Source organism: Sinohyriopsis cumingii, chromosome 15, assembly GCF_028554795.1.
Source record: "Sinohyriopsis cumingii isolate HCF-2022 chromosome 15, ASM2855479v2, whole genome shotgun sequence".
NCBI lineage: Eukaryota > Metazoa > Mollusca > Bivalvia > Unionida > Unionidae > Sinohyriopsis > Sinohyriopsis cumingii.
In genome coordinates, this window is record NC_142975.1 from 80,246,251 (window position 1) to 80,271,700 (window position 25,450).

At 41.3% G+C, this 25,450-nt stretch overlaps 1 protein-coding gene across 1 annotated transcript in view; it reads right to left on the minus strand.

The window, feature by feature from the left end:
• Window positions 1-1,055: 1,055 nt before the first annotated feature.
• LOC149782154 (asialoglycoprotein receptor 2-like) overlaps window positions 1,056-25,450 on the minus strand; it is a 31,308-nt gene continuing 6,913 nt past the window's right edge. Inside the window, exons 2-4 of the mRNA XM_089935071.1 lie at window positions 24,487-24,587; window positions 23,749-23,851; window positions 1,056-1,273 (exon numbers count right to left, since the gene is read on the minus strand). Of these exons, the coding sequence (XP_089791197.1) occupies window positions 1,056-1,273; window positions 23,749-23,851; window positions 24,487-24,587 (422 nt within the window). The remainder of the gene's footprint in view (window positions 1,274-23,748; window positions 23,852-24,486; window positions 24,588-25,450) is intronic.

The following is a 25,450-nucleotide window of genomic DNA, read 5'->3' on the forward strand; positions in this document are numbered from 1 at the left end:
GAGTGTCTGAACACGTGGTGGAGCCAAAAATGTAGACGTAGCCAATACAAGGGTGCTGTATAATGTCGGTACGTACTTGTATACGTATGTCTGTACATGTAGTGGATATGTGAAGGGGGTGAGCGGCCGATAAAAGTGTGGGCCAACCAAAGGATTAGATGAAACTGTGGTTCATCAGTTTATGAATCATACGACTGTACAAGTGTCGAGAGTCATATGCTTGTTCCAATTGATGTTTCAATTGAGTACATTTTCAATTACATGAGATTTTTTTGAATTGTATTTGTATTATTAAAGATTATGTGAAATCTCACTTACATTGCATAATATAGGGTATTATGTGAATCTCACTTACAGCGCATAATATTATTTGAAACATATTTGAATTCCTTGAGATTATTTGAATCTTAATCGTATTCCATACGTCAGATTATGTGAATCTCTCTTACATTGCTTAATATTATTTGAAACGTATTTACAGTCCATGTGGTTATTTGAATCTCACCTTCCATACGTAAGATTACATGAATCATATTTTCGTTTTTCAATTTGTGAATGTTTGTGTAGAGTGATAGGATCAATCGTATGTTGAGAGCGTGAGAGAATCAATTGTATAAATAAATAAATATATATATATATATATATATATATATATATATATATATATATATATATATATATATATATATATATATATATATCGGTTTCTATTATGTTACAAACTCCTTACTTTTGTTCTTTCTTCATTTTAATAGCCGCGTGCATTCATCGAGATAGTCGACCGGTGCCATAGAATTGTTAATTCGTTATCACCTTATATATTTATCAATTTAGAATATTGTTGAAACAAACTGCACATGAAATTTTTCCCGAGGTGCAGAAGAACAGTTTTCAAACGTAATTTTTTTTCAGCGTCAGATAGAGAGAGGGAGAAAGATAGATAAATGATAAATGTTATTTTTTTACATATTGCCATGAGCATGCTTAAATAGCAAAAACACGTTTTCACTGTTTTGTCTTATGTACAAAACCTTTATGTATTTATAAGGTTTATTCTATAAATCGACAGATGCCTCACAAATGTATCGTTTAAGCTCAGAGCACGGTCGATCATTCCATGTCCCATCTGCCAAGATCTCAATACAGTCCTCATTTGTCCCTGCGTTATCCGGTTGCCCAGGAGACCAATGCGCAATTCTTACTGGAGTTTTACTCTTCATCCAAATATATTCACCATCATATACCAAATCAGTTGCTCCAATCCATGTTTCGTCTGAAAGGTATGAAATTGAAGAACAAATCAGAGGGCTGTTTTGATAGTTTTAAAGTCACGAAAGTTCAATCTATTTAGTAGCTTGTATTGAATTAATTAAATATGATTCATCCCTCTTTTCACAGCTAAATAAACTCCCTTAGCACCTATTTCCTTCAATCACTGCATAAAATTCTCAAAATCGTGTTCACATCATCAATATGTTTTTTAATAATAACCTACTACATCATGTCACTGATCACAACCAAGGAGGGTAGACTGCCAGGTATGACCATTCATATTAGTGGCTCGACTGTGCTGACGGATACAGACGAGGCTAATATTCAGTTTAATGTCCCAATCTATCTTGACTATTTTTGAAGATATTTGCTATTAAATATCTTTATTACAACAGGCTCCTTTGACATCATAAAATACTATTATTTTAATATCCAAATTTCATTGTTAAATGACATCGTGTTTTTGCTTGTGTTTTTATTTTGTCTCTTCAACGGACTTTTGTAAGTAAATTATTTTCAGGTCTTTTGTGTACGGAATATAACGCTAATTGGATAACCTTTATATATGTGTGTATTAATTCCCATTATAAGCAGAAGAAACATATTTAATGCCGGTACTTTTCAGCATGGATGGTTATGACTCTGTTTACATATCTTATCAAGTCTTAGGTGCAGTTACATATTTTAAAATTGTGCCCCAGTTCCTCAGTTGGTAGGGCGTTAGGTTCGTATTCCAGGTTTAGCAGGCTAGATACTCGCCCATGCCAGATTTGGTTTGCTGCCTCGGTAGTAGTGAAGGGGGTCACCCTAGCGACAATGGGAATTAGCATTACAGACCCCCATGGGTCACTCTAGCGACAATGGAAATTTAACATGGGAAAAACCATGGGTCACTCTAGCGACAAGGGAAATTAACATGGGAATAAATCGTGGGTCTGTCTAGCGACAAGGGAAATTAAGATGGGGAAAATTGTTGGGTCACTCTAGCGACAAGGGGAATTTAACATGGAACTATAGTGTGGGTCTGTCTCGCGACAAGGGAAATTAACATGGGGAATAGAGTTTGGGTCTGTCTAGGGACAAGGGGAATTGAACATGGGGAATAGAGTTTGGGCTTGTCTAGGGACAAGGGGAATTTAACATGGGATTTTTTTTAAAAAAATTTTAAAAAAGGGTTGTCAATCGAAAGTCAATCTCTTTTCGAGACCTATGAGTGGCCCTGAAAAGGGCCTTTGGGTTTATGTTAATGTATCCATTAACATAAAGGGCACCGCATTGGTCTTCTTCTTGTCCTTAGGCTGCGCCTCACTGGTGTCTGTCCTGTGGACAACGGTCCACTTGGATCGGACATACATTAGCATGTCCGTCCTAAACATCATTGAAGACACAAGGGTGGATGATTCAACTGTGGTCCACATCTTGAGGCGACGAGAACAGGTGAATCAATGCAGTGAACTGCGCTTATTTATAGGTAGAGGAAGGATTGAAACGGATTGAGTTCATTCACCAATCCAAACACGCGTTACAAAATTCAGTCAGCCCGCATCCAATCCGAAGAGAACAGTCTGTGACGTCACGTGGCCTATATAGATTCGCTTGCGCCTGTGTGTAGTCAATCGATGCGAGACAGTGATTCAAGATGACGGAAACTCAGAAAACGATTCATTGGGGTGCACCAGCAGTGGAGACCACCCAAAGGAACCCGGACTTACTTTCAGAAGAGGTAAATTGGGATTTTGTGGATTTTCTTACCTCGCAAGAATTTGTTCCGGAACCTTCGTTACCTTCTTCATTACCGCAAGTGGAGAATTTTAGACAGAGACAGAAAGAAGAATTGGAGAAATTTATACAACGACAAAAGGAAGCGGAACAAGCTTTTCTCCTACAGCAACAGCAGCATCAAGAAGAAGAGGTAAGAAAAAAACAACAACAAGAAGAAGTAGCAGCAAAGAAACAAGAGGGTGAAAATCAAACGGTCACGGTACTGTTGGACATTTTAGCGGAGTTAAGAAGTCTGAAACAAATGTATCAGACTTCTTTATTACGACCAAAGAGAATACGACCTTCCCGAGCTAAACAGGTCAACCCTGTGACTAAGCCTACCGTACCACCCTTAGTGATTTCAACCAAATCATCATCATCATCAACATTACGCAGTCCAGAAGTAGGCCTCGGCCGTGGCAAAGGCTTAAGACAGTTAAAGTTGATTGCTTAAACTCACCCCTACACCAAAAAAAAAAAACCCAAAAGGCCCTTTACAGGGCCACCCACGTCTCTCGAAAAGAAATACAATTTCAATTGCCAGTAACTCAAAAAAAAAAAAACGTTTTACCCCTATAGTACTTTCATATGAGTGCGTGAGTGTACGTTCTTATTTTAAAATCAGAACCCAAAGACACTTACCTTATATAATTAATGTATTCTTTTATCAATAGTTACAATCCAATTCACAATTCACAACAGAGCACTTTAAAAAGTTCTTACACTCCTTCTGTCTCATTGTTTAGTCTCTCTGTTTTTTAAATTTCTTCACCTTCACAGTTTTTTCCTCCGCTTCCTCCTCACTTTCTTTCCTTCTTCTTTTCTTCTCCTGTTTCTTTTTCTTTACCTGGCTGCTTTCTTCCTCTGAAGAATCCCTCTCTTCTTCTGAAAAATCCCTCTTTTCTTCTGACTCCTCTTGTTTCTTTTTTGGGCAATCTGGAGACCAATGTCCTTTTTCTTGACAATAATAACAGGTATCTTGACTTTTGTCTTTTCTAGCCCCTTTTTTTCTTTTTGATGGTCTGGACACTCTGAAGACCAATGCCCTTTCTTCTGACAGATATAGCAAGTATCTTGACTTTTATCTCGAAAGGAAGGAGAGTAGTCCGTCGGCTGGTCTGAAGAGAATTTTCTAATGACCCCTCGCAAAGCTCTGATGAAACGTTCGATCTGGGTAGTCTCTTCCATCGTTGTGCTCGGTTTGAGAGTGAAATGAATAGCGAAAGGACAAGACACACAACCTTTTTATATACGCTGGTCTGCCATGACTATAAATTAGTCTATGGTGTTTAAACTTGAGTCATTTGACGTTTTGCACTCAAGATGAAACGATCCAATTCATTTGAGAAGAAAGAAGAAGAAAGTAAGATGCAGAAACGTGATCTATCTCCTCGTACCAGAGCTGAAGTCTTGGCACAAATTCATGCCAGTGATTTTGAAGAGGACATGAGTGAACCAGAATCCAAACCCTCTAAACAAAGTTCGCCACCCTTAGTCAACCCTGAAAAATACTATTCCATTCGAGAGACGGAAAAGCGCTCCTCTAGAAAATTTAGAACCACGGCTTACAAATACACGGTGAAGTTTAAAGATTTCAAGGCTGAAGTACGGTTAGAGAAAGCAGAAGGGTTCATCACCGGAGTGTGGGATTCTTTGCTCACCACACTCAAGCGACAATGTCAACCCAAAGAAGGCGATCGCTTGAGACTTTCCATACAACAAGACGGTTTGAAATCCCCTGTTTGGATCGAGTTTAGCACCCTGCAGAATTGACCACTTCCAAAGTCATGGACAAGATTCAACACGTACAACAATCTAATGATCAGTTTGACATCACCGATGGAAAAGCCACACTGGACATGACCCACGTCTCTCCTCCTCAAGGGACTGGACGCAAAAAGATGTTATTGGTGAACGACCTTCGCAACACCAAAACAAGTCTCGTTCGAATTAACAACCCTCAAGACCAGATGTGTTTAGCCAGGGCTATCGTGGTGGGACGAACCTATGCCAACAAGAACGACACGGTAGAATGGAAAAGAGCCTGGAAAACTATTCAACGATCCAATCGAGCCAAACAACGAAATGAAGCAGAACTCCTGTTGCAACAAGCCGGACTGTCCAAAGAAACACCCTGTGGCATTCCTGAGATGCAAAAATTGCAAGATGTCCTAGCTCCACGCTACACCTTGAAAGTGTACCCTCAAGAAGTGCGCGGGCCTCTGTTGTTTCGAGGGAAAGACTTTAAGGATGGAAAATACATTCATGTCTATTATCACGATGACAATTTCGATACCATTACCAGTATCACCGGATTCCTGGGATATGTTTATTATTGTGAGAAATGTGACCATGGTTATAATAATCGAGAGCAACACAAACATTGTGGATCGAAATGCCCAGGATGTTTGGCCTCTCCACCCTGTCTGAGCGAAGGACCAGTGCCTTGTTCAACATGTCTGCGCACGTTTGTCAGCCCTACCTGTTACCAACAACATTTGAAGACGCAAGGTTCACAGCAAAAATGTGCTTGTCAACTGCTGAGATTGTGCCCTACGTGTGGACAAGGCATACGTACCAATAATGCCAAGGCACACGTATGTTCAGGAAAGAAAAAATGTCACATTTGTCACCACATCGTAGACTTGGAACATCAATGTTACATGCAAAAATACCAACCCCCACCAGAGAAAGAGGACGGTCACAAGAAGAAAGGCAATTTCATCTTTTTCGATTTCGAATGCATGCAAGAGACTGGCATTCACATTCCTAATTTCTGCGTGGCTCATCGAGCTTGCGAGAAGTGTATTCAAGAACATATCTTCAGTCATTGTCCTCACTGCAGCAAAATTCCTGGAGGGCGTGAAAAAATCTTTCGAGGACCGAACACGCTAGCCGATTTCGCTCGATGGGTTTTAGACCCCATCGACAAGACGTGGAGCCAAGAAGACATCGAACGTTACGGAGATTGTCATCGTCATGCCACGGTGATGGCTCACAATTTCTCCGGATACGATGGACAGTTTCTTTTGAGATACTATACGGAACAAGGCACCGAGCGTCCTAAAGTAACTTTGAACGGAGCCAAAATCATTTTCATGCAAGTAGGACAAGTACAGTTTAAAGATTCGATGAGTTACTTGGCCATACCTTTGAGCCGAATGCCTAAAACGTTTGGAATGACAGAAATGACTAAAGGGTACTTTCCACACTTTTTCAATACGGAAGCCAATCAACACGCCGTTCTACCCCATTTACCTGAGGCTCACTATTACGACCCCGACAACATGCGTACCGAACAACGAGAAGCTTTCTACGCTTGGTACCAGGCTCACGCCTCGGACCCTTTCGACTTTCAGGAAGAAACGTCAAAGTATTGTCGTTCCGACGTGGACATTTTACGACGTTGCTGTGGAAAATTTCGAGAACTGTTCATGGAACACGGAGGGGTCGACCCTTTGAAATAAGCTTGCACCATTGCCAAAGCGTGTTCCTTAGTGTACAGACAAAGATTCATGCCTGAAAACACCGTGGCTGTCATCAGCCCTCAATCGACCAACTATGTCAAACGTCAATACTCGGTCAAAGCCCTACGTTGGTTACATTACTTGTGCGACAAGGAAGACAAATGGATTCAGCATGCCCGCAACGGAGGAGGCGAAAAGACAATCGGAACGTATTCGGTCGATGGCTGGGACTTAGAAAACCCCAAGATCGTGTACGAGTTTAACGGTTGCTTATTTCATGGATGTCCCGTCTGTTACCCTGATCGTAGCACTAAAAATCAGTTTTTACAGCGAACCATGGAAGACTTGTACCAGGCCACTTGTCAGCGACGCCTAAAGTTAGAACAGGAAGGATACCAAGTGGTGGAAATGTGGGAACACGAGTACGATCACCGTTTGAAAATGCCTCGTGGAAAGTTACAAGCTGATGTACGGAGGAAGGACCAATGCCACCTGTTTGCTGTACCAAGCCGACGAAGAGAAAGAAGAAGAAATCAAATACTTGGACGTGTGTTCGCTGTATCCCTACGTGTGCAAATATTTTCGCTTTCCTGTAGGGCACCCACAATTGCTGACGGAACACATCGACCTGAAAAACATTCGACAATACGAAGGTCTGATCAAGTGTAAAGTTTTGCCGCCCACGGACTTGTACCATCCCGTGTTACCTCACCATTGCCTTGGCAAACTGATGTTTCCTTTGTGCCGTACTTGTGTCGAAACGTGCAATCAAGACCAGCCTTGCCATCACACCCAGGAAGAACGGGCCTTGACGGGGACGTGGGTCAGCGTGGAATTGTTCAAAGCTCTGGACATGGGATGCCAACTGTTAGAAGTGTACGAAATTTGTCACTTTCCCAAGACACAACAATACCACAAGGGAGACCCCACGCAGAAAGGCATTTTCGCCGACTACATGGATGCCTTTTTGAAACTGAAGCAAGAAGCCAGCGGCTATCCTTCCTGGTGTCACACTCCCGAAGACGAAAAGACATTCAAAGAGAAATGCTATGAACAAGAAGGCATCACTTTAGATCACATCGAGAAAAACGAAGGCAGGCGATCGTTTGCCAAAGTGATGTTAAATTGCTTGTGGGGAAAACTGGCACAACGTCCGTGTTTACCCAAGACGGAATATTTGACCGAACCTTTCCGCTACTTTCAGATGATTCACGACGAAACCAAATTCATGAAACACGTGGACGTCGTTCGTGAGGATTTGATCTTGGTCAATTACGAAGAAGATCTGGACTTTTTTCAAGACGACCCTTTTGGAAATGTCATCATTGCGGCTTACGTGACAGCTCATGCTCGCTTAAAATTGTACGAAGCTTTAGAACTGTTAGGGGAACGCGTCCTGTACTTTGACACGGACAGTTGCATTTACATCCATCACCCGAGTCAACAGCACACTGACATCGAAGGAGACCGTTTAGGAGCCTGGACAGACGAGCATCCCGACGACAAGATTCTAAGTTTCGTCAGTGGCGGTCCAAAAAATTACGGCTACGAATACCGGGACCCACAAGGAGAAGTGCACAGGACGTGCAAAGTGAAAGGATTGACTCTGAATTATCGCACCAGTCGTGTGGTCAGCTTTGAGGTATTGAAAGAAGCCTTGTAATCCGGAGAGGATGAACACTTTAAAGTGACCACCTATCAACCGAACAAGATTGTACGTTTACCCACTCACCACATCGTCAGTCGACCCTTGGAAAAAGTCTATCAAATGGTGTACCAGAAGCGAGTGCGACTGCCCAATCATTTCACTTTACCGTATGGACATGTTGGTATAAAACTTTGGTTGTAAGCGGATAACAACTCACTAGAAGGATGACTTCGCCACAGCAAGAATCGAGTGAGAAACCCGATGAGAACTCCAAGTTCAAACCTTACCATTTTCCAGTCTTCTTACCTGACTATTGTGACTGTGCCCGTCGATTGGACACGTTTCAGAAATGGCCAACGGATAGGGAAGGATTACCTTCTTCGCATGTTTTAGCTAGAACAGGGTTTGTCTACTTGGGACCTGAGTCAGCATTGTTATACGAAGTACAGTGTTTCGCTTGTGGCTTGAAGTTACGAATGGATCTATGTATCTATAAAGATTCAGCTATTCTGGAACATACTCGATGGTCTCCCCACTGCCCTTACCTTTCTATGGCCTTTCCACCCATGACATTACTGTACAATGATGACGGTACCTTAGAGACGGTACCTTCCAAAACAAGACATAAAAAACAAAAAAAAAGGAAAGATGTACAAGCTTTAGACTGCATTGCGACTAGTTTAAAAAGGGGCTATGGTCAAGATCGATAGTTCATTGGGACTACCAAGACCGAGCGAACAAGATGAATACTTTCAGAGAAACACAAAACAAGTTTAGACAGGTACACTTCAAGTGGGGGGCTTCTGAAGTGGAATCCGATTGTGAGCCTTGCGATGGGTACGATGCTGTACGTTGTGACCTTAGGGATGCCGTAAAGCATCATGGGAACTTTGTTCTCACTACCCCTATCATGGAAAGGGATGCTGTGCGTGCCAAACCTGAGGGATGCGAAAGCGATGCCTCTCGTCCTCTTGGACATTTTACTGGGTTTAGTTTTAAAGAGGAATGTTCACCTTCACGTCTACCCCCCTACGGATGTCATCCAGCTCTGAGCAAACTCCTGTTCATGTCACCCAATCCTCATCGAAACGAACCTGTGAAAGACGAATATTCGTTTCCTGTGCGTTTGTCGGAATACTGCGACTTTGAAAATCGTCTTCAATCGTTCAAAGGAAAATGGCCTAAGTATCTGGGAGGCCCGACCCCCGAAGAATTAGCCAGAGCCGGATTTTTCTACTTGGGCGAAGGAGATAAAGTCAAGTGCTTCAGTTGGGGCGTGTCACTTCACCACTGGGAACAGCAAGATTCGGCCTACGTAGAACATGCTCGATGGTCACCGAATTGTCATTACTTACCCTTAGTGGGACCGAGACATTAAAGTAACTTACCATGTCGTTGACGAAGAAGAAACCAGTTTGGCTAGGAGTCAAATGTTGGACATCAACGAGACCAGTATTTAAACTTGATTTCAAAAACGATATTGAATCATTACCTAAAGAACTGCAAGAGAAGATTTACAAGGAAGTTTGGCAGGGGTTTGCCAGAGGGAAATCTCAATGGGTAACTGTAGAACGTTTGTGCCGAGAAATTCACAAGAGGAAAGTGAAAAAAGTCAACCAGTGTGTTAGATTTATTTGGGTCAAGTGTGCATTCGTCCTATTATATCACTCTAGACCGTTTACATCAAAAGAGTTCAGTGAGATTCTTGGACGTTGCCCCGAATGGCAGTGGTCAGAAATTACTTACTATGTGGATTACTTTTGCTCTAGGAGAAGATTGTGAATTGTACGGACTGACCTATTCATGGATACTTTACAAGAGAACATTCGTGCTTTGCCTGTGGAGTTGAGAGAACGCATTTACCGAGAGCTGGTGAAAATACAAGTCAAACGTAAAGAACAGTTGCATCCGTTACGTCACCAGATCTTTAACCACGGGTACCTGAATGGTATAAGAGAACTGATTCGTCAGAAATTGTTTCAGTGGTCAGACCTTGTTAGTGAGTTAGTGAATGAACGAAATGTTCATCATTTTGGTTACTTCGAGATTCACCTAGAGCAACGCATTGAGGAAGACGAGTTAAAGGATTACCAACATATGTTACGTGGAATCTGCTTAGTGGAAGAGAAAACTTCTAATCGAAGTTTGAACTGTAGGTTACAGTATTCTAGATTTCCTACTGGAGAACGAAGATGTCTGGGTAGAATGTACGTGTATTGCTTCCGAAAAAAAGAGAACATAAAAACAGGAATCCATGCCACGGCTTATGTCGTATGTAATCCAACAGATTCCGTGGAATTTCACTCCACATAAAAAAATCTATAAAAACCTCAGACCCTTTTCGTCTGTCTCACACACATTTTGAACATGACGTCCCTTCAATCGCATCTTCCCGTCAAATTGATTCGTGCCTTGTATGGCATCAGTCGAGAAAAAAATCCACAAATACGAGCTCGTGTCTTAGAAGCTAGTCTCAAAGAAGTCTTACGATGGTTCACGGTGACGGCACGTCAATTAATTCAAGGAATCATTCAGATTCCTCATCGAACCAAACGCTTTTTTGATCGAAACAAAGTCGCTTTGACCCAACTGGCCGATCCCCGTATCGACACTCAAACCAAAAAACAAATCATTTTGAAACCTGGAGGGAGCGGTACTCTAGGAGGGGTCATCATTCGCTCTCTCTTAAGATGGGATCCTAATGCCCCCAAACTTCTCCCCAAGAAAAAAGTCAAACGAAGCTCCAAGAAGAAGAAAAAGACCAGGTCCCCAAGGAGAACTTCTCCAGCGGCGGGACCCTCCTCTTACCAGACACCACCCCGGAAAAAGAAAAGAAGCCCTCAGAAAAAGAAACAGAGAAAAAGACCCCAGAAAAAGAAAAGCCCACAGAAGAAAACTAGTCGCAAGAGAAGCACTTCGGCCAGGACGCAACCTTACACTAGCAAACCACGACCTGCCACGGCGGTGACTGCGTCTCCGGCAGCCTCACGTTCATCCACTTCTCCGTTGATGACACCAAGAACTGAAGAGTACTTGGAGACGTTGATCACACCAAGAACATCTCCGTTGATGACCCCAAAAAGAACTTCCCCAGTGGCAGGACCCTCCAATTTAGTGGCAGTGGCTGCTGCTCACAAAGTACCTTCTCCCAAAATCAAAGTCCAAGAAAGATCGGGCATGTTACAAAGTTTACTGGATTTGTCCAAGCAAGAACTGGCTCGATTTAGTCCGTTGCGTACCCCTGCACGACGTGTCATGCCTGTCCTCAAACTGATACGACGTAAAGACAATCAGTGGCGACGCGTTCCAGTATAAGAAAAGGTGTGTGACCAACTAGGGTATCAGTGTTTTGGTGCTCCTGAAGATGTCACCCTCCAGAAAACATCCCTCTCTAAACAACCCCAAGGAAAGAAAAGGAAAGGACTGCCTCCACGTTTAGTCAAACATGGGGACATGTTATCTGTCCTGTCCAAAGCTTCTCCACCCCTACGAAAAAAACTCATTAAATCAGCTTCCAAAGAGGTCATCGATACCGTGTGCGAATGTTGTTTGAACGTCTTGAAAGGCACGATCCCTTTGTCCAAACACCAGAAACAATGCTTAGGCAAACATCGTCACGTTCTTCGCCAAATGGTTCAAAAGAAATTTCCGATTCGTCAAAAGAAGAAGATGTTGGTCCAACGTGGAGGCATTTTACCCCTCTTGTTAGGTCCCTTGCTGAAAGGAGTCTTGGGAACCATGTTGAGAGGACTGGTGAGAGCAAGATAAAAAGACCCTCGGAAGTCCCAAGATCTCAGAATCGACCCCTGACAACCACATGGAAGGACGAAAACTGGCTTTGGTGCCTTACAAACGATGGATGGAATACCATCGTTGGCAAGAACAAAGCACCCCGCATTTACCTCCCCATCCCAATATGAGCGAGATGTCCCAGTTACAACACGAATTGCAGTCCTTGATGGATCGCCAAGATTTGTCCGAAACAGAAAAATCACAAAAGTACGGTCAACTCTTGCAAAGACTGCAACTCTTTCACCAGAAAGCTTTAGACGAAACAGCTCTACCCACTCTGAAAAATTTTAAGACCTTGATGAAAAGTCCAGCACCATCACCAGTACCAGTACCACCAGTACCAGTGACCAAGACAGAAAAAGGAGAAGAAGAAGAAGGGTTTCAAACTCCACCAGAAAAAGTACGCAAATTAACAACACCACCTACCTCTAGAATTGGATGGATTAAAAAGATGATGGCCACCCCTTCTTCATCACAAGAGAAAAAGAAAGTGAAGACAGAAGTGAAGACAGAAGTGAAACAAGAACCGATATCCCCCGCTCAGACATCCTCCTCTTCAACACCTATTGCCGGTGCACACGCAAAGCATTGCAATCCAAGAAAGTACCCCAAGAGAAAAAGAGTAGCATCCTTCAAGAGTGGGTGTCTTATTAACACACAAACACAAAAAAAATGGAAAAAGTCTTAGCCAGCATTTACTACGATTCCTCTCATCCTGCAGGTTACGCAGGAGTTCAAAAATTGTATCGTGCTGCCAAAACTCGACTGAAACGTCTCCGCTTACCTCAAGTGCAACGATGGTTACAAGAACAAGCTACCTACACTTTACACAAACCTATTCGTCGAAAGTTTGCCAGAAGTCGCACCCGAGTGGAATACATCGATCATCAATGGCAAGCCTATTTAGCCGATGTCTCTCATTTGGCCAGCTACAATCGTGGCTACAAATATTTGTTTTGTGTCATCGACGTCTTTTCCAAATTTGCCTGGGTCGTGCACTTGACTTCCAAATCCAGCAGCCAGTTAGTGCGAGCCCTGCAACGGGTTTTGAAACAAAGCGGTCGTCACCCTCTTCGATGGCAAACGGACAAAGGCACCGAATTTCTGAACCAAGCTTTCCAAAAAGAATTAAAGAAACGTGACATTCATTTTTTTACCGCCGAGAATCCAGAAACCAAAGTCAGCATCGTGGAACGTTTTCAACGCACTTTGAAAGAAAGCATGCGGAAATATTTTACTCATCACCACACTCTGAACTACATCGACATCTTACCGCACCTGGTGCAAGCGTACAACCAATCTTACCATCGAAGCATCGGACGTGCCCCGCAAGAAGTGACTCCCGAGAACGAAGTGTTGGTGTTTGAGCGCCTGTTTGGTACGTCCCCGACGAGGGCTGTCCCCAAGAAAAGTGGAGAGTTGACCGTAGGAGATTGGGTGCGCATTGGCAAAACCAAACGCACTTTCGACAAAGGTTACTTACCTAACTGGACGACCGAATTGTTTCGTGCCACTGGACGAGTGCATGGTCGTCATCCTGCCGTCTATAAATTGGAAGACATGAACGGAGAAGTGCTCAAAGGAACGTTTTATTTGCCCGAGTTACAACGTGTCACCAAAAAAGAAGACGACATGTACGACATCCAAAGCATTCTCGAACGCCGAACCCGTAAAGTGGGCAAACGACGTGTCAAAGAAGTCAAAGTACGTTGGAATGGATATCCACCCAGTTTTGATTCTTGGATTGACGCTTCGCAAGTCATCGACTATAAAAAGAAGTGACCATCATGCCCTTTCACACAGATGCAGCTACGTCGACCACTCCTTCACTCAGTTCTTCTCTGCAAGATTTACAAAAACAACCCTTGTGGGTGTGGTGTGGAGAACGTGTGCCTAAAACGCAAATCGTCTTTTTCTGCCAAATCTTCGTGGTGTATTGCGTCATCGAGGCAGCCATTGCCAATTTGTGTTTGCAACAAGGAGACAAACAATTGTGGACCATTTTATTGAGCAGTTGCATCGGTTACCTGCTTCCCAATCCCTCCCTGAAATTCTCCTCGAACGGGAACCACGGAAACCTTGTGTCCAGTGCCAGTGCCAGTCACCACTGCAACCACAACCAGAACCCCATTTTGGGCGGAGACACGCCTCTGACGTCCAGTAACCCCTCGGACAGCCACAGAACTCTGGAATTATGTGTCACCAAAACCAATTTTACTTAACCTTACCCAGTGACAGTTCCATGGAGGTGTTTCCCCACAACACGTTGTGCTGTTACACGGCCAAATTACCTCAGGCCATCCCATTAGATCACGATGCCCATTGGGAAGTGGCTTTAGTAGAAATCATTCACCCGACCCAAGTCCTCAATGTCCTTCCCAATCAGAATTTTTTTGATGTGGAAGTTCATGACGAACCATTGCAACAGTACTTGGATACCTATGGCAAATATGACAAGAAAACCCCTGGCACAAAATATCAAAAGTACACCACCTATCACTTGTTCATTCACGCAAGCTATTATTTTAGTGGTCAACATTTGGTCAGCACCATAGGCTCCAGGTTTAATGTCGTGTTTCTTAAAGTTTTGGAAAGTGTCAAAAAAAGTGTCACCATGGAATACCACAAAACAGCTCGTCGCTTCTTGATGAAATTTGACAGGAGTAAAATCCTGTCCATTTTATTTTGTCCTGAATTGTTTGACATGTTGGGCGGAGACATGGACATGAGAATGGCCATGATCAAGAAAAGGAATTACCAATCGTTTACGACAACGAGTCCTATAGCAAGTTATTTCGTGCCCTGGTAGAACTGAACCAAGGACTGAATTTGATGTTCGTGTATTCCGATGTGGTGGAGTACAACGTGGTGGGACACACCTCTGTGCCGTTACTGCGTGTCATTCCTTTCAAAGTGGATTCTGCCACGAACGCTGACGAGGAAGGTGGAAACACTTATCACGTCCACCGCGAATTTGTACATCCTCACTATTTGCCTGTCAGCAAGTCGTATTTGGACACGGTCAACATTGCTATAAAAGGAGATCTGGGACAAAATATTCCATTCACCAAAGGAAAAGTCACGGTGAAACTCCATTTTCGAAAACGGTTCTCTCACGACTCGTAAGTCATGTATCCAGTGTACCGAGGGGTTGCTCGACAACGAGGACATGGTGTGGTGTAGGAGATATGTTAAAATCGGTCTTTCGTTCGGTGGCCCCAGTGTTGAAACCGATGGTGACACGCGGATTGCACGCCTTGAAAGATGCGGCACTGACGCAAGGCAAAGAATTTCTCCAAAATGTCATCATCGACAAACAAAACCCTAAAGAAGCCTTCATCATGGCAGGCAAAAATGTCTTGCTGCAAACGGGCAAAGACCTTTTGGGCCGCCGAGACACACCTATAAATGCCCTGCACGGTACCGAGTCAGGCATTCAACAAGGACAAGGCAGAAAGAGACGACGAAGAAAACACCCTTTCACCAGACTTCACACGTCTAGAGCTAGAAAGACAAAGAAAAGAAGAACCGTTCGAGACTTAGACGTTTTCGATTATTGAAAAAAATGATGCACCGAGAATCTTGCGCTTGTTCCAAGTCGGAACTGGATCTGTTTGACATGCTCCCCACCATGATGACGATGCAAGAATCCCACTGGGTGGAATTTCATCCCGTCTCCTCATTGAACGATTCCGCTCCCATCGAGTTTGAAATCAAAGGACAGCCCGAAGATTACATCGATCTGAATAGCAGTTACCTACACTTGAAAGTGAAAGTGATTGAACCACCCAACGCTAACCTAGACAATGATGATGCAGTAGCTCCCGTCAACGATTTCATGCATTCCTTGTTTAGCGAAGTGGACTTGTACTTGAATAACAAACTGGTCATCAGCAGCATGGATACTTACCCTTTCCGAGCGTACCTGGAAAATCTCTTGACGTACGGAAAAGAAGCCAAGAACACTCATCTGGATGCTTGCGTGGTATGGAAACCTGACAAAGCGACTAAGTTCAACAGCCTTACACTTGCCGGGGATGCTCAAAATACAACGGGATTTGTAGAACGACGAACGAAAATTCATCTAAGTCGTAGTTTAGAACTGATGGATCGCTTGCATCTAGACATGTGGTTACAAGAAAAGTATTTGCTGAACGGGGTGGATGTCCGCCTGAGACTGAATCGCAGCAGTGCCGCCTTCCATTTGATGGCTGCTGATGGTTCCACTTACAAAACCATCATCCAAGAGCCAGACTCTACGTGCGTTATGTGGAAGTGTTACCTAAACTGGGAAACGACGTCAGTCAGACGTTGAGCAGAACGACCGCCAAGTATCCGATACGTCGCGTGGAAGTGAAAACCTTCACCATTCCTGCTGGACAGCGATCCATGATCGAAGATCATCTGTTCCAAGGACAGTTAACCAAGCGTTTGATCGTTGGTATCGTCAAGAATTCAGCCTTCAACGGAGCCTACCATGAAAATCCTTTCAACTTTCATCATTACAATGTGTCCAAGATTGAGGTCAGTCGCGATGGCAAGACCTTGTGTACCCGACCCTTTGAGCCTAACTTTGGTGACAGGAATTATTTGAGATCGTACTTGTTGCTGTACGAAGCCACCGGACAGTTAGGAACCAACACCAGTCACGGTATTACGTACGAGGATTATACAGGAGGCTATGCTTTGTGGGCTTTCGATTTCACTCCAGACCAAGGCAGCGACGAGGGACATTTCCACCCTATAAAATCCGGCCAAATTCGTGTGGAAATTCAGTTTGCGAGTCCACTGGATGCAGGGAACACAGTGAACGTCATCCTGTATGCCGAATTCGATAATACCATAGAAATCAACAGTTTGAGAGAAGTCATTCTAGATTATTAGAAGCTATGGAAGACTGTTATCCCTCTTTACCTAGTGAAGAAACTTTGGACATGAAATGTGAGGAGACCATGGAAGAAGTAGAAGAAGATTCCCAAGACGAAGAAGTGATCATGATGAAGTCAAGACGGCCAGAACAAGAAGCCCATCTAGTCTCCTGTTTTGCTACATTCCTGACAGATGTAATGAAAGAATTGATCAAGGAAGAGTGCTATGGATGTCACAACGATCATCCCAGTCAAATTCAACACGACAAATGTCTGATGCTGAGCCAAGAAGAAAAATTGGACGAATATCTGGACAAAGCTTGGGGTGTCATCGAGATAGAATTCGTGTTGAACGAGTGGTATAAAGGCTTGGATAAACATTCTTCTCCTCCATTAACGTCTCTGGAGCACCGTCGCATCGAATCTCTCTTTGACCAAAATAAGAAGTAGAAGCCAAACGCCTTTTACTTGTCAGACATTTTCAAGCAAAAGGTCAGGATCGAATTGATGACTTATCATTACCTGTGAAGAAGAAAAAAAACCATGGATACCTGGGAACTTTATTACCTTTTGAACCACAGTTCGTATACGGCTTCTTGGAATCCTGTCGTCTGTGCTAAAGATGAACTCCCTCATCGCAAACCTAAAGACCATCAAGCTTACGTGATCAACACGGACGACAGTCATCTCCCAGGAACCCACTGGGTAGCCGTCTACTTTCCTCAAGAAGGATGTGTGGAATATTTCGATTCGTACGGATTGCCCCCTTTGGAAGACGATATCATTGACTTTATGAGAAGAAATGCTCAGACCACCCGATTCAATAATGTGAAATTACAAGGCACAGATTCCTTGGTGTGTGGACAGTACTGTGTGTATTTTCTGCATCATCGTAGCCTGGGCTATTCCTTAGAACATTTAGTGACTCATTTTGATCCTCGTTCTTCTTCAAGAAACGATGTGAAAGTAGATAAATGGTTTTGTGACCATTATGCTTATCTTTTGTCTCAAGTTAGGAAACGTAGTGTCCATCAATGGCCTAATGACTTCCAACAGTGGAAATCACAATTTCATTCACAACGTTGTCAACCCTGTTTAAAGTAGAGTGTGAATTGAAAAAAATGTTTGTCATTTGAACAAATGTTTGATGTTATATTGTTGGATTATTGTTAAACATGTTAGAGTTGTTGGTTAGTGTTAAGTGATTTTGAATAGAAAAAAATGTTGTGTTTTAAAAAAAATGCCTTTGTCTTTTGTTTGGCTATAAGAATGTTGATTCATGCTCTTTGACTTCTCTCTATCCCTCTCATGACACTCATTGAACGTTGCGGCTCGAAAACCGCAGAGGGATGTTTTCCTTCACGTCCGCGCTTTGACTTTAAGAACCGGGGTAGTTTCCAGTCTAACCATCCATTGTCGACTCATCCTCCTACGAAGATGTGCTCCAAACTAGCTCAGCTAAACGAAGCCTACGTGAATTTGCATAGGGTCAGACACAGTCTGATACCGCAGCCTGAAGAGATAGAGAATGTGAGAATGTTAAAAGTCACTGAAGACCTGATAGAAGAGCTCTTCAGAGAAGAAGTGAACAGGGAGAAAGAAGAATGGACAGAGAAGTACAGACTTCAGAGACAGCAGCAACAGCAACAACAACAACAGCAGCAGGAACCTGAACCTGACAGAGGCTTTGTCGATTGTCGTACCGACACCAAAGAGTTCTTCTTCTCTTTCCGAAGAAGCACACCTATCGTCAGAAAGTCTATCCTCAGAGGACGTCGCATTCTTAGAAACTACAAAGATTGCCATAGCAAACAAAAAAGAAACAGCCCTTTTCAGGGCTACCCAATACTCTAGAAAAGAAATAACAATCGATTTGCCAATGTGTGTAGGTAGAGTAGTGTGAACATAAACACTAACTCTTTTTTTAATGTGTGAAGGTATGTGTTTGTGTATAGGATTGTGTGTTTGTAAGTGCTCACGTACGTTGTTGTGGATAGTAGATTAAGATCATGGCCTTTTTGGTGTTAGAGGTGTGGGGAGAGTAGATTTGGGGTTTGATTGGATTGCTTTGCGTATGTGGATAGTACATTGAAGTGATTAATGAAAATTTTTAGAATAGTGATGGGTAGTATAAAAAGTGAATGAGTGTTTCTTTTAGGTCCGCGCGTTATTTGGTCATGATCTAGGTAAGATCAATTTTGTTTTAGGGAGATGTTTTCCATCACGTCCGCGCTTTCAGTATAAATTGAAACTCGTTCGGCAGTCTAGCTATCCTTGTTGATTGATGAAGAGAATGAATACCAGAATTGCAAAGCTTCTAGAACTCCAGATGCACCTGGAATATGCCAGGCGCATACTAAATGAACTGGCCGCGGAGGCCATTGTCGAAGAGGGAAGGATGAGAGAGGAGGAGGAGGAAAGAAGAAAAAAAAGAAAAAGAGGAAAAGGAGAGAAGAAATTTCAGAATCCCAGTGACAGAAAATTGGGATTCTGAAGCCACTTATCCCGCCTCTGCTCTTCCCCCAAAACGAGTGAAAAGAGACTGGGGAAGAAGATGTGTGTGTGGCGCCAGGCCAGGAAGGTGTCAGCATTAGATAGGTGCATCTGAAGTTCAGAAACAAACAGCCGTTTTCAGGGCTATCCAATACTCTAGAAAAAAAAATAACAATCAATTTGCCAATGTGTTTATGTAGAGTAGTGTGAATATAAACACTGACTCTTTTTATCCTAGTGTGAGGGTATGTGTTTATGTGTTTGTGTTTGTGTTTGTAAGTGCTCATGTATGTTTGTGTGAATAGTAGATTATGGGTTTGTTTATTGTTTCTTAGCGTATGTGGAGAGTATAGTTTGGGTTTTGTAACGGCTCACGTACGATTGTGTGGATAGCAAATTGTGGATTTTGTTTTAATGATTTGAGTGTGTAAATAGTAGATTTGGGGTTTGTTAAATGTTGCTTCACTAATGTGGATAGTAGATTATATGAAATGAGAAAGTAGGGGGATGTTTTCCTTCACGTCCGCGCGTTGTTTGGTTATGATTTAGGTAACATCAATTTTATGTCATGGGGGATGTTTTCCATCACGTCCGCGCTTTCACTATAAGAACCCACAGTATTCGTCGTTCAAACCATTCTACAGAGAAGATGGCTTCAAACCACCTCGATAAAATGCAAACATTGCAAGACGTCCTGGATAATTTGGGCATGATGGAACAAATGCTAGTGAGGCTAAATGAAGATCACTATTCTTATAGTCCCCATCGAGTGAAGATGGAGATTAACAATTTAAGAAAAGTAAAGGACATGATAAGTGATGTGATGAAAGAAATAAAGGAGGAGAAGGAGAATGAAGAGGAAAGGATAAGGATAAGAACATGGAATGAAAAAATTGAAAAAGAAGAAGAAAATGAGAAGAGGAAGAAAGAGGAGGAGGAAAAGAAGAAAGAAGAGAAAAAAGGAAGAAAAGAAAGAAAAGAAGAGAAAGAGTGTAGGAGAGAAAATAAGAAGTTGGTGGAGAAATAGAAGAAATTAGAAGAAGAAGAAACCCAAAGACCCTTTTCAGGGCCACTCATAGGTCTCGAAAAGAGATTGACTTTCGATTGCCTACCCTTTTTTTTAAAATTTTTTAAAACAAAATCCTATGTTAAATTCCCCTTGTCCCTAGACAAGCCCAAGCTCTATTCCCCATGTTCAATTCCCCTTGTCCCTAGACAGACCCAAACTCTATTCCCCATGTTAATTTCCCTTGTCGCTAGACAGACCCACACTATAGTTCCAAGTTAAATTCCACTTGTCGCTAGAGTGACCCAACAATTTTTCCCATCTTAATTTCCCTTGTCGCTAGACAGACCCACGATTTATTCCCATGTTAATTTCCCTTGTCGCTAGAGTGACCCATGGTTTTTCCCCATGTTAAATTTCCATTGTCGCTAGAGTGACGGGGGGGGGGGTGTGTGTGTCTGTAATGCTAATTCCCATTGTCACTAGGGTGACCCCATTCACTACTCTCGGTGTGTCCTTAAAAATTACTTTTAGCTTCAATTTCGTCAGCATAATATAGCCAGTAATGCGTCAGAAGTACTCTCACCCCCACCTCATTAACTCAATTTTTTTCGAGTTTGGCAGGAGTACGATTCTAGTCTCTACTGGGATTTACATTGTAGAAGCTACTTAGAAGTATTGGGAATAAAGCAGTCCAATGTTCGAATACCGTTGGAAGACTATCTTTACGCGTAAGTGACAGTGGCGTACTCCTCAGCAGCAGGCCATTTCAACCCATCCCTCGTGTCCATAGGGTTTGCTTCCCTATTTGTTGTCACGCGAACATGTGTCTAACATTCGTCATTATTCGCAATTTGAAGAAAAAGTTAAACGCCTCAATCTAAATTTCCATAACACTCGTACGACATTGCAACAATAAATCACTAATGTAAGCGTGTATGCATTCAACAGTCCCAGCTTTGTATTTATGTGTGGAAAAGTCCGGAATTGACATATTTTATTGTTCTTTTTGCTCAAAGTAGGCACATAAAGAGCTTGTGTTATTTAATGTTGGCGAAATGAAAGATGTATGTACTAATTCTTCCAAAATAGGTAAAGAGAGTTAGTAGTGCTCATTGCAGAGGCGTAGCTGGGGGGGGGGGGGGCAGGGGGGTACATATGTCCCCGGGCGCCAAGGTACAGGGGCGCCAAAATGAGGCTTACAACGTTACATTATAATAAGTAAACAAGGGTAATATTCAAAAATGTGATTAAACGGGGAGGGGGCTGGGGCACCAGTTTTATAGTTCGTCCCCGGGCGCAAAATATCATAGCTACGCCTCTGGCTCATTGTTCGAAATAAGTATGAGTCTCTCATCAGACAATGCTTTCCTAAGTAGAGATTTGCGAGATGTTTTTATTCCAGAGGTTAAGAATGACTGATAATCAAACACAGTTTGTAAATGGAAGGATTTGAGCCACATCTCAAAATGAAGATTTATCGACTTATTTGCAAATATTTTATGCTACCTCTATCTTTGTTGGCATCGCTTTTTTCATTCATTCATTTTGTTCACATTATAACACTTTTCGACTGCATGTGCTTGTATTTGTCCCATTGCTTTCACAAAAATTGTTTCAATTAGAGATGTCAATATTCACAAACTTAATTAATATACGCAAGTTTGCTCGATACCTTGCATGTGATTCATACAGTTAGATAGGGCATTCTTCTGAATGGCATGTCATTTGTTGGAACCTCAACATAAACAGAGAATAGATACGTTTCTTTATTAGATACAAGGAAAAACATTATATTTTCACATGTGGAAAACCGTGGGGAGCAAAGCAAAATGTTTCCATTTCATAAGTGAAATATTACCTTATAGATACTAATAACAACCGTAGTGGATTTTTTATTTATATTTTAGAGCAGAAACCGTCGACATGGATTTTATTATTCATTCTGTGCCGGTGAAATTAACGGATGCATTGCGATATCGATAAAAAGAAGTTTTGAAATTTACAATAATATTTGGACAGCGACTTTTTACAAATTTAGCTTTATTTTATTTTAGATTTATTTTACATTCGTTATTTTTGTTAATAAATGTCTTGCTTGGATTGATACTGTGAACATAATTGCAAATTGGTTCCAGGAGAAACATTATAAACAAGTTTGTATCTTTCAGATTTAAGAGCGTAAGATCGGTAATACCGCAGATTTCAATTATGTTGAGTTTGCATGAATGTATTTTAGTTTTCAATATGTTTATTGTGCATTCAAGCTTAATCTTTTTATGGTCTTGGAAACGTACTGGCTTTTTTGCTGACAGACATTGCACTCAAAGTTCGATTGTCACTTAATTTCTGTTTACTATCAACACTCGTATATGCGTGAAGTCTCCATCATTTTATGATACAGGTATGATTGTATGGAAAGTTAAACTCGCTAATTAAACAATTTCATTACATAATTTAATCTAGAGTTTTTCCTAAATATTTGTACCATTTTTACCGTGTAGTGTAACATCTGCACGATGCTTTATGGGTGACATGAAATATCGAACAGCCCATATAAATTCAGTCACTGACAATTTGAATAATTATAAAACTTTAGTCTTTTGTTGTTTGGGGATTGCTCTTAGGCATTATTGATGTCATTCTCATGGATTACTTAAATGTATATTAGATGGTCGACAGCCTTGAACATTTTAATGTCTGTTTATTATGATGGGAAGAGAGAACGATTAAGGTAGGAGAGTGAGAAGGAGAAGAAGAAAAAAATGAGACCTAAATCTTGAACACTAGTCGGAATAATATCTATAAAGGAATATCTATTTCAGCAATAGGACAATAAAGTAGTCCCAAAAGCGATATTACCAGTTTGGCGATATAATTTATTCAACAATTGATATATTTCAATGTTTATCATAACTTTATAATCAAGTGTTTGACTCTGCTACTACAGACTTTCTTCGATTTCAATCTTCAAAGATAACTGACCGACGTCATTGTCTCACTAGCATGTGAAATCTTGCTTACACTAGGCCCACGTTTGTTAAATAACACCATATATACCTGCTGGTGTGTCACAGTTATCTCCTAATTTAGTAAATAAACGTTTAAGATCAGTGTTGTTCCTTAACCACCCAACAAAATACACTGCTATTTGTATTTACTATTTTGTTTCCACATAGTAAAGCAAATACATGAATGCCTGCTATTTTGTAAAGCAAACCGTTCGTATTGTAGAAAGAAAGCACTTTATGGTGATACATCTAGAGATTATCAACTTAGGTCTTTGAGTTTACGAAGGATGTCTTATTATCCGAGTAACGGTGCACAGTCTGGAAACAAGCACTTTAATGGTAGGGTGAATATTTATGCTCTTACAAGGGACAATGCTGCAAAGAAATCAGATGTTTTTATAATGCAACTTTAACATAATTGTGTATTTACCATGAATTACCTTTACTTGGTTCTCGACAAAAACCGCCTCATCGTTGTCATCTATTTCCACAAGGTATCCATTACCAATGTCACTAATTAGGTTGCAAAATGTCTGGAAAAAAGCAGATGTTAAGTAACGAATGTTCTTTGCGATCGTGTGTCATTACGAGATGCCACATTTTTAAATATTAGGCTATATGATTACAAATGGTTTAGCAGTGTTGCATGAAATATATATAATTCTGATGTCTTGCAATTTTGCATGGAATAAATTTCTCTCACAAACGCGTTATGGGACGATAACCCCAAAGATGCTGGAGAGGGAATAAATTAATTTATGGGTAAGTAATTATCATCAATATATTATGGGTCAGGACCCACAACTTGCAAAGGATGACGGACTATGAATTGAAGAGAAGTAGATTTGCGAGCAAGGACTTTACATTGATAGTTTTAATGTGCCAATAATATTTCACAGAGAAAACTATGAAGACGAATGTAGGATTATTTCCTGTTAGTCTTCTTTTTATAAAGTAATTGGTGTTTTGAATGGTTGTACATTCAAAATTGTGCTATGTATCATTCGATCATTACTTTATTAGTTTAACAAGGTACATTGTTTACATTGATAAGTGAGTATTTTTAATCATTTTCTCGTTCTTTTATAATTAAGAGAAGAACTTGTGTATCTTTATCAGGTCGACTTTTCATCACAGCATTTCAGGTAATACTTCTTGCATAACATACGTAAGCATCTTCCCAGGAAACGTGATCCCGACTAACGTGGTAACAAGAACTGCCATGACGAACCCAACCTTGCTGGCAGTCACCGTAAACTTCAAAGACACCTGTTAGTTAGAATACAATAAATTGGTAAATGCCTATAATTATCCTCGACAATAGGAGGACACATAATACCTGCAATGAAAATATCATTGTATGCTACATTGGAATATGAAAAGATACAAGAGTTTTATCTCTTTAATGATATTCTGATTATAACATCTAAACTGTCCCGATGCGTTTTTGGTTACTTTATTGTAATCTAATAATATAATGTCACTGACTAAGGTTGTTCAGGAATATTACTTCCAAATTCTTAGAAAGGGCCCACCTTAGTAGACAAACGTTTGACCTGCTGCTGTTATATCAAATGAAAATAAAAAACAACAAAAATAAACAAAAATATAATGCTGAGATACTTGCACGAAAATATATTTTGAAAGGGTTTAAATATGTGTAAATAAATTATCGTAAATATAAAATCGCAATCCCAGTGTAAGCAAGAACATAAAAAACGGGTTGCTGCTGACATGTAAATGGGAACAGTTTGTTTCGCCCATCGACTGATTCGATCATTAGTCGTTTTCATGCCTACTCGTTTCAATAACACCTACCTTCATGCCACATTTATGTAAACATAACTTTTACGTTCAGATAGTTGTTTTGTTGCATGTTGTGTTAATGTTTAGAACTTTGCAAACATAAATTTACAGAGCTTCTCAGGCATATTTTACAAGACCCGGTGACTTTCAAAGCAGTATAATGTTTATGATGTTTTAACAAGTTATTAAAACAATACATAATTATTATTACAAGAATGCTTATCTTTAAAACTTAAAACTAGCACGTTAAACGAAATTATTATGCACAACTTAGTCCGTATATATATTCTAGATATTCGAAATGGCCATCGTTGCATCTTCCGACA